At 42.9% G+C, this 10,896-nt stretch overlaps 1 protein-coding gene across 1 annotated transcript in view; it reads right to left on the bottom strand.

Moving 5' to 3' along the window:
* Positions 1-5,142: 5,142 nt before the first annotated feature.
* Positions 5,143-10,896, bottom strand: part of LOC126457490 (phenoloxidase 1-like) — a 196,304-nt gene continuing 190,550 nt past the window's right edge. The window contains exon 14 of the mRNA XM_050093790.1: positions 5,143-5,500. Coding sequence (XP_049949747.1) covers positions 5,264-5,500 — 237 coding nt within the window. The 3' untranslated portion in view covers positions 5,143-5,263. The remainder of the gene's footprint in view (positions 5,501-10,896) is intronic.

Raw genomic sequence — 10,896 nt, 5'->3', positions numbered from 1 at the left:
GAAACATAACATCTCAGTAGATGGGTAGATCACATAACTAATGAGGAAGTATTGAATAGGATTGGGGAGAAGAGAAGTTTGTGGCACAACTTGACCAGAAGAAGGGATCGGTTGGTAGGACATGTTCTGAGGCATCAAGGGATCACCAATTTAGTATTGGAGGGCAGCGTGGAGGGTAAAAATCGTAGGGGGAGACCAAGAGATGACTACACTAAGCAGATTCAGAAGGATGTAGGTTGCAGTAGGTACTGGGAGATGAAAAAGCTTGCACAGGATAGAGTAGCATGGAGAGCTGCATCAAACCAGTCTCAGGACTGAAGACCACAACAACAACAACAACATCTCAGTCATTATATAAAGTTTTTTTCAGAGTATAAGATGAGTCACTGAAAAATAGTGTGACCAAGATCTGTAATGGAGGATGTTATTCTCCTTTCAGCTTCATAAGCTCAGCATCTGCTTCACTGCTTAGGGATCATGACTCAGGTTTTCAGATAGACAAAAAAGAAAAGCCACGTAACCGTAATGGAGCAGGTGGGGTATCATCATGGTCTTGGTGTCAGCTGAAAACGTTTGTCAGTAATGTGTGCAGTATTATAGTGTGTGCGCCAACTTGTGGTGAGATTAGAGTAAATAGTTTAATGTAAATATGAAATTAACTTAACCTGAAACTAGTTGATATATTAAGCTGATGTGTCCAATATTATTCATATGCGGATGGCCAGTAAATTTGCATTCATGCAGAGGGGAGGAGGTTTCTATGGTCTACCTGAAAGCACTGAACACCAGGTGGAGGTGGGTGTTAATGCTTTTCCAGATTTAGCCTCCTCTGTCAGAAAAGTGCCTTCATATCAGGATAACTGTTTTGACATACCATGATTTCTCCCATGAATCACACAGCTATCGCGCCGAAGATGTTGTCTGTGAAACAGTGTAAGGCCATAAGCGACAGTGAAAACATAGTGCTTATCCACTATCAGGTTTCCCGTTGTGTTATTTCCAGTCAATGAAAATAATGTCTGTAGTTCGTGATCTTATTTCTCACTGCTATTTTGTCTAAAACTGACATGGTGAGACCGTGGCTGTGTACAATTAATGTAGGTTAATTCTTACAAAGAAGAAAACAGCAACCAGCCACTATTAATACTGCTATTTATTTAGGTAAATAGCGCCGTTACCGGTTTCGAACTGGCAAGTTCATCATCAGACGGCTGTTAACACGATTTTCAATATACACTTCACATTATCGTCCGTTTTCGATTTTTATTATTCCATTGTGGCGAAGTATATTTGGTGTGTTGTTGCCCTACGGTAGAAAACAGTGTTAGAAGCGCCCTATGTGAAAATAACTAACCTCCAAACGATGAAATACAGCGTAAATAAATATGTTTGGTTAAGTGGTTACGGTACTTGCGTCGAAAATTCCGCGCGATTTTGTTGCGAAATTGCAGGATTGTATTTTTCGAATTGGACCCTAGACGACTGAAAAACCGTAGCTTAGTCAGATGATTCCCGATTTCAGTTGCTAATAGCTGTTGGTACGGTGCGAGTGTGGCGCAGACACCACAAAGCCACGAACCCAAGTTGTAAACAAGGCACTGTGCAAACTGGTGGTGGATCCATAATGGTGTGGGCTGTATTTACATGGAGTACATTGGGTCTTCTGGTCCAACTGAACCGATCACTGACAGGAAATGATTATGTTCGGCTACATGGACTTCATCACAATGCGCCATGCCACAGAGCCATGGTTGTTCGCGGTTGGTATGAAGAACATTCTGGACAATTCGAGCGAATGATTTGGCCACCCATATCACACGACATGTATCCCAAGGAATATTTTTGGGACGTAACCGAAATATCAGTTCGTGCACGAAATCCTGCACCGGCAACACATTTGCAGCTATGGACAACTATAGAGGCAGCATAGCTCAATATTTCTTGAGATGGTCCCCACGACTTGAGTCCATGCCACGTCGAGATACTGCACTACGCCGGGAAAAAGGAGGTCCGACTCTGTGTTACGGGTATCCTATAAGTTCTGTCACCTCAGCGTATGTTCTATATACAGAGTGGTTATAAAAAGTCTGAAACGATTCTAAGGATGTTGCAGCGTAGGTTGTGCTCGACAATAGTCGTTAACGAAAAAAATTTGATAAGTTGCGCCGTTTCCGAATTAATCAGCACTGAAGGTAGCCTACCGGGCCGTTGCGCGCACAAATTCAAGCGGCCCGCCAGATACAATTACTGTTCGTTTTCTCCGCGTGCAGATGATAGCGCACGAGACTGCTGATCTTTTGGCTCTGGTTAGATCCTTATTATCGTCCCACGTCCCATTTTTGTATTGCCCTCTTGTTCGATTGTAGGAAACCAAACGAATAACAAATTTGTTGACACCGTCTCTGTAGGGCTGCTTGAATTTTTGGTGTGCAACGCCCTGATTGGTTAATTTCAGTGCTAATTGACTCGAAAACGGCGCAACGTATCGATTTCTTTACTTAATAATTGTTTCTCAGCACAACTTACAGAGCAACACCCTTACAAGTTTTTAGACTATTTTTGACCACCCCGTATAAGGAAAAATAGCTCAGCGGATATCAAAGTCAGAGATCGCATTTGAATGTTGGTCGATTGTGCCTCGTGTAATACGGCGAAATGTGTACCAGCAGGTGTAGGAATTCGACAACGTCAGGTTCATGGTCTACTGAAACTGCACTTTATCGTTCCACGAAATTACTGCTCTCGTTGTTTGTGAACCAGTGACACACTTGAATATGAGAGCGACGGGTTCAGGAGGGCCATGCTTAGTGCAAGTCAGGACCTCAGAGACTAGCGCCAAAAGGGATAGATATGTTAGCTCGGCCGTGCAGCATCGTACAACGAAGTCACGTACCTTCAGTTAGCAAATTATCTAGTCTGAAGCAAGACAGGCACCCACACTGAGATGAATCCCGTGGGACATATCCGTATGTCGAGGATCCGAGGGAAACGAACAGTTCTAGACTGCATTTGTCTTCATCATACCGGCCCAACACCTGGCATGATGGGGGAGGGGGGGGGGGGGGGGTACGTAACACAATCACGTCTGCTTCACACAGCCGGTAATTTGGGCAGCAAGCGTTACTTTTCGGACGTGTTAATGCCTGTGACTGAACTCTATCTTCGATATTGTGTTTCAGCAAGGTAAGTCAAAGTCCGCTTGTTCCCCATGCAGTCCTGAACTTCCTCGGTACAGACGATATTCGGCTGTTTCCGTGGCTCCAGATCAGTCACCCATTAAAAACATCTGGTCGTGCGTTGGCGAGAAAATGGTTCACCTCCACTCGCCAGCTACTACGACTGGTTAACTCTGGCACGTACTTGAACCAAAAACGAATGACGTTCTCATATCTGTCATCCAAGCTTAGTTAGACATGCTCAGTCACTGGAATTTTTGCTGCCTGAGGTAGCACTTTCGTGCACTGAACCTGGAACGCAATACACTCCAAACCAGCTACAAATTTAATCATATATTCTTTCTACTACACTTTATAGGCACAGTAAGTAAAATTTCGTTATTTTCTGTCTTTCTTGATGTTGCAACTGTAATGGCCAGCACTGTATTCACATGAAATGGTTTAGCTATCATTGATTCTAAAATTTTTCTCGTTGTACTGTGTGCGCATATTCTTGAAATCGAGCTTACAACATGGCATGCACTCTTGTGATACAAAACAACAAGAACATTGGCGTTTGAAAGTTGCTTGTTCAACTGGACTTTTTGCTTCCTGAAATCACGACTTTATCTTTGCAATGTTTCGCAAGTTCATACAATCGTCAGCTTCGATTAGTCTAGCCAAGCTCTTTGAGCTGTCTCTTTTTGTCTTACTGGAGCGTATTTACAATTTTGGAGTAACACTATGGCCCTCAGCCAACAGGAAACGTTTGCAGGTGTCTAGTCACGAGGCCTCATAGTTCGAATGGGAGATGGCCATTCTGTCCGTTTCTGGTTCTGTTCTCGTCTGGTTGGTTTTTGGTCTGCTGCAGTAGTAGTCTTGCAGTGATGATTATTCTGGTTGAGTCTTTACAGATACTTTCCATGGTGACTAATAGGTAATGTGTAGCTTATTTCAGTCGTGTGTTCTAAATATTCGCAAATTTTGTTCCGATCATTCCGCGTACAGAAACTGGAGTGCATTATAAAGTACAATGGTATCCTCGTGCATGGAAATACAGAGGCTCACAGACTGCTCACTTTTCGCAAAATGGAGGTTGAGCTATAGCATGGAGTAATATCTTTCCAGTCCGTTGCGCTATAGGCTCAAACTTACCAAATATTAAATACCGCGTCTCTGTATCACTTAAATTACTATTGAAGAAAGATTGATCACTGGGCGCTGTCTGGCTGCTGGCGACGTCTCAAAGCTGTGTACTGCGCTTTTATACAATTGTGACATATTTTGAAATATGTGGATAAAAAAATCCTAAGTCAAGATCGTTAAAACACTTTTATTTTTATAGCTACTTTCAGCTCATTGACGAACAATCGTCTGATCAATAAAACTTTTACTACCTGATTCCGTGTACACCAGTCACCAGGATTTACACGTCGTCATAATCTGATTAGCGAAATCGCTCTTACTGTCATATACAGACAAAAGTAGGTCGACATTGTTACATACAGTCAAATGTCAAATAAAAAAGTGAGATTTTGTGTGGAACATAAAAAATAACAAATAATGTCATCATTTCATTGCTTTAATGAAACAGTTGTCTAACTATTCTTCTCGAGAATCCAGTGATTAAAAATAGGACGGAACTGCCTCATTGCACTGCTTTTGGCTACAATTGGAAGTATACACACTATGTAAATTTTGGACTAGATTTTGATTAGTGCTCACTGAGACCTTAATGTTGGGTGTTAGAATATGCGATATGCACAGTCATTACCGTTGTATTTATATTAGGTAATCGTGTTTGTCTGTGACTACTTCGTTATTCGTGAGCATATCGCATTTCCTATTGTACACAAGCACATAAACATTCATATGGTAGGGCACGGCTTAACAGATCAGGACCTTAATTAATTACTTATGGTAGTAGCTCATTCTTATAACACAGCACACTATTACATAGGTTAAAAAAATAATAACAATTCACGTTTGTAATGCTACCGAAACTAAATGATATTACGTGTAATTTTATTTTTATTAGTTCATATCGAAGTTTTACAATTATATGTGCATGTAACTAAGGAGTTATTTGGCGAACACAAGGTTCCGAATCAGGTGGAATCAACTCTAAACGGGGCAGATTGCGGGGGGAGTATATTCTCGGTAAACCTTATCTTAACCTCCTGCACTCTCATATTTGGAGTGAGGAACTGCTGTAAGGTGTCGACGCCGGGCCGAGGCATGCGGTCGAAAGGGAAGCCCATGGAGCGCGTGTCTGGGTAGCGGCGTCCCCGCCACCCGCAGTACACCTCGGGCTGCCGGCAGCCGGAGGGCGGCGGCTGCTCCACCTGCCGACATACGCCCGCTATCAGCACACTGGAAAATGCGGCAGGCATGTAAAAGTAAAACAGACTGGAAGTGTACTGTGATGTACAAAGACATTGCCTTAAGAACTAAAGCAAACACCAAGCAAAGCTTGCTCTGAAGATAATACACCATTAGGAGTAATTGATTGGAAGCCATCGAGTGAAACGGAAGTGATATCTGATGTTCCCCAAGCAAGTGTCACAGACCCTATCTTGTTTCTAATCTGTATAAATGACTTGAGAGACAACGTGAAGATCCCTCTCAAATGGTGCTCTGGTAAACCGTCAAGTCACCTGGTCAATACAAACTACAAAATGATTTAAACAAGATATCGGTATGATGCGGAATGTGATATTTGACCCCGGACAATAAAAAGTTTCAATGAATATGGAGTTCTTTCGAAAATCTTTACTGGTCAAGATCGCTTATTCGCGAATTAGATAACTAGTTCCGATCATCTCCAGATCTTAGTATAAAAAGTCGTTTCTAAGACTCCTTAATTCTGAATTGCAGAACAGCGATGCTCATAAATTAAGGATAATTGCCACACAACGTGGCACTACACAAAACTGGCGCTAACAGCACAGGCACATAGGGAACACACACGACACAGATCTGTAAGTCCAGGGTATTGGTGATAAGTTGAGAAAACCGTCCCGAAACACATACGCTACAAAACGTTACTGTTTCCTGCGCATTCACATCAATATGGGATATGATCACCAAACACACGTACAAAGGCCGCACAACGGGTTTGCATATTCTGGATCAGGTAGTCGAACAGCTGCTCGGGTATAGCCTCCCATTCTTGCACCAGTGCCTGTCGCAGCTCCTAAAGTGTCCTAGGAGTGTGAGACGTGCAGTGATACGCCGACCGAGAGCATCCCAGACGTGTTCGACGGGGTTTAGGTCTCAATAACAGGCCACTCCATTCGCTTGATATCTTCTGTTTCAAGGTACTCCTCTACATGGACGCTCGGTAGGGCTGTGCGTTATCATCCATCAGGAGGAAGTTGGGACCCACTGCACCTCTGAAAAGGCGGACATACTGGTGCAAAATGACGTCCCGATACACCTGACCCGTTACGGTTCCTCTGTCAAAGACATGCGGGGTGTACATGCACCAATCATAATCCCACCCCACACCATTAAGCCACGACCTCCATACAGGTTCCTTTTAAGGACTTAAGGGGTTGGTATCTGGTTCCTGGTTCACTCCAGATGAAAACCTGGCGAGAATCACTGTTCAGCCTATAACTGCACTCGTCAGTGAATATAACCTTGGACCACTGTTCCAGTGACCATGTACTGTGTTCTTGACACCAGGCTTTACGGGGTCTCCTGTGACCAGGGGTCAGTGGAATGCACCTTGCAGGTCTCCGGGCGAATAAGCCATGTCTGTTCAGTCGCCTGTAGACTGTGTGTCTGGAGACAACAGTCCCATTGGCTCCGGTAAGGTGCCAAGCAAGGCTACTTGCAGTATTCTGTGGCACTGATGGTGATATATCGGTCTTCTTGTGCTGTTGTACACTGTGGAAGTCCCATACTGTAGCGCCTGGACACGTTTCCTGTCTGCTGGAATCGTTGCCATAATCTTGAGATCACACTTTGTGGCACACGGAGGGCGTGTGCTACGACCTGCTGTGTTTGACCAGCCTCCAGTCGCCCTAGTATTCTACTCCGCATAACGTCATCAATATGTGTTCTTTGAGCCATTTTCAACACATAGTCACCATTAGCACGTCTGAAAACGTCTGCACACTTACTCGCTGCACCGAACTCTGACACGCACCAACACACCTTTGCGTATGTGGACTGCTTCCAGCGCCACCGTGCGACGATCGCAGGTCAAATGCACCGCGTGGTCATGCCCCGAGGTGATTTAAACTCGCAAACCGCCCACCAGAGCATTGTTTCACCATGTATCAGCATTATCCTTAATTTATGAGCATGAGTGTAGATTAATATACACTGGAGAGAGATTTTGGTCACATGACGAAATGGCAGATAGCTTTCACAGAATGCTATTAAATTCCCAGTTGGATTACCAGAGGTAGTCATACATAGTTTTAACGAGTACCTCGACGAAATAATGTTATGCAATAAGTTTTTTGTTTAGTTGCAGTCAGCAATCGTGGCACACATTCAGATCACTGCTTATCAGTAGCGTAGCTCGCAGCTAGAGGATCAAGAACAAAATGCAGCAGACCATTGAAGGACATTTGAAGGAGAGCAACGCTGCTACATTCCGTGTTGAGTTACTGGAAGTATACGGCAACAGTTCACCATAATATGACTGTGGTTAGGTGGCGTAGGCGCTTCCGGTGTGGGTAAATAAGTCTGATTGACGAACTGGCAGTCCATCTCTGTAAAGACTCGTGAACGGATGGATAACTGGAGCCCCTGGTACTCGAACATCGGCATATCACAATCGAGGTGATTGTGGAAAAAGAGAAAATCAGTCATGGGTCAGTTTTCAAAGTTCTGCACGGCGTTTTGAACGTGACTAAGGTCGTCGTCCGTCACCTACCGTGACTGGTCGCTCCCATTCAAAAAGGCCTTCAAATGTGGGCTGTAGCGGAAATGCTGCAGCTGTTTCACTTACATTTACGTGACTTTAGCCAACTAGCTGTCATTAACGAATGTTGGGCTTATCACTCTGAAACCGAGACAGTGGAGCAAATAAAGCAGTGGAAACAAGCAGACTCATCACTGACAATAAAACACGAAAATGTGCATATTATCGATCAAGATGATGCCGAGCGTTTTTTGGGGCTGCATGGGTGTGGTGCAAACAGAGGCAGACCGTCACAGGAATATGCTACCGAGGCTACGGGAAGCTGTCCAAGGTGGTGTTATTGCTTCAGAACTCCCCAGCTCTTTCCGCGCTACACCCAGTCACATACATTGCTTCATTCAGCTATGAGATTTTGGCTCACTCCCTCGTATTCTCCTGACATGGCACCCACTGACTTCTTCTTTCATCGGATGAGGAAACAATTGCGTGGCAGATTTTCCAGATTAACGACGAGGTTATTTTCAAGGTGTTAAGTTTCCTGAAAAGCCAAAATGCAGACCTATACAACCAGGGTCTCCGCCAAATCATCTATTGTCGCAAAACATGTATCGCATTAGAGGTTATATATGTAGAGAAGAATGAACTTCATCATGAAGTTTCATGGTAAGAGCTTGACTTTTTTAGGTAATAATTAAAACTTTATGGGTATCCCTCGTAGTTTTATCACGAACATTCTGTATATATTGTTCTTAAACATCATGACATATAACATTTGCTGTTGGATAAAACATTTCTCCAGGCTTTTCCATTCATTATAGTCTTCAGAAATACGCAAGAATTTTGATGTACGCGTTTTCAGTTGGCGTCTGCCACCCTCCATTAAGTCGACGACTCTCTCACTAAATCCATAAAAAAATTCTTCCTCCTTCCATTTACTGTCCATTCGCCTCCATCTTCACTTCATTACGATCATAATTACGTCTTCCAAGCCATTCTGTTCCCTGAAATTACGTCTCCTTTCCTGCCTGTCCCATTAATTCCCAACATACGTCCCTCAATTATCTCAGAGTGATTACCAACATACGTCCATCAATTATCTTAGAGAAATCACTCAAATTTTCCTCATTAAAATTCCATGTCCCACTTTACATGAGTCAACATCGTTAGTACACAGTAATTGTAAACTTAATGTTTTCGATGCATTGGAGGTTTCGTTTCAAAACTCTCTATTTAGCTGATGGAAAGCACTCCAGTCGAACTTCTATTCCTCTTTTTATTTCTTACGCCTACCATCCAATGGTTGTCCTCATCTGATCTATACGCAAACTTCGCTCTACCTATTCTATGACTTCACTGTTGATTATATGTTAATTTGAACTTACTGCAGCTGACTTATACGGCCATTTCAAAAAAATTCTGTTTGAAGCTCTTCCTTTCGTGACTGGAGTTTGTTTTTCGAGAGGTAAACAGTGCAATGCATTACAAATGGTTTAGATACCTTCCATTAACATCTATTCACTAATAATAAAAAACGAATACTTGTTATGTTTATTCAATCCTTATACCTTTCAGCATTAAGCCATTTTCAAAGGATGCGAAGTATCGCACCAGAAGTAAATATCAACTAGCTTAAGTAGAGGATAAAAGAAACATAGTAAATACTTATAGTAAAGATGAGACTTTTATTATAAGTGCAGGATATGACTACCACGTCTTACAAAGCTTTTAAGCATTATATATCTTCCATGTACAAAGTATTTCTTCTTCATCTTCTTCTTAACACTTACTACAAGATTGCTAATAAGCATGCCGAGATGAAATCTCTTTGCCTTATTCCTGTTTCAATCATCGATTTTTTGTTGTACTGAAGTAGTCAAATGGAACTCGACATTTTCTTCAGTATACTATAATAAGTTCAATCAGTGCCTTCACTCTCAAGATACGTTAATGCTTAGCCGTAAGCTAGCCCAGAATCGATCATATCTACACAGAGTGATAACTCACACTCATTGCAGCAATCCATAATTTCATCCACGACTTGCAAGGCGTCCACTGTGCTGTACCCACTGCTTAAGCTATCATGTTCCTTACCTCCCTAAAAATTTAAGGTTTTCTTCCATGCAGATGGCGGTAATTTTAGTGTGCTTTTGTACGTACGTTGTGGAGAGATGTATTGATTTCATTGTAAAGAACAATGAATTGTTCCAGTTTTCAGAAATGTCTTCCTCCAGGAACCATTTTTGTTTCTGATTCATCCCTTGAACTTTGAAACATTCACATAAATTTAATTCTTGTACGAGTGCAAAGCTCACTTCTTGCCATAATTCATCGTGCCACTTTAGACTGCTTACTGAGATGCGCCACTGGATTGAGAGGCAGCACGTAATTCCAAGAGTGCAACTTCCACCAGGGCTTTGCCGTCACGAAATCTGCCGCTACCTGTCGCTGTTTACAGCGCACACTACGCCCAAGTGCCTCCTTTCAGTTATTCTGCTAGAGTCTTCTGATAACAGTGCAACTGGCACGTCTAACCCCGACATAGCAGCCTCAGTGGCCGAGATCGCTAACGTATGATTGTGCAGTTGCGTTTGGCTTGGACATTACTGATTCGAATCCTGCTTCTAGATAAATTTTCACTGCCAGCAGTGGGAGGAGACATCAGACTTTATCCCAAGTTCTGAATTAAATTCCAAAGCACTTCGAAGTCTCTCATGGAGTCAGAAGATGCAGCAACTGTTGATGGTAGTGATTCGTCCATGGGAGGGAGACGTTAAGTTCGCCGACCCCTTTCCTGCTGTTATTCAAGAGTAGCAATCTCTCTGTTCTTTACATCCAAATCAAGGCACAATAACTGCACTG

Source organism: Schistocerca serialis, chromosome 2 (genome assembly GCF_023864345.2).
Source record: "Schistocerca serialis cubense isolate TAMUIC-IGC-003099 chromosome 2, iqSchSeri2.2, whole genome shotgun sequence".
Lineage (NCBI taxonomy): Eukaryota > Metazoa > Arthropoda > Insecta > Orthoptera > Acrididae > Schistocerca > Schistocerca serialis.
Note: the sequence above shows the minus strand (reverse complement) of the source record. Positions and strands in the feature narration are given on the sequence as shown.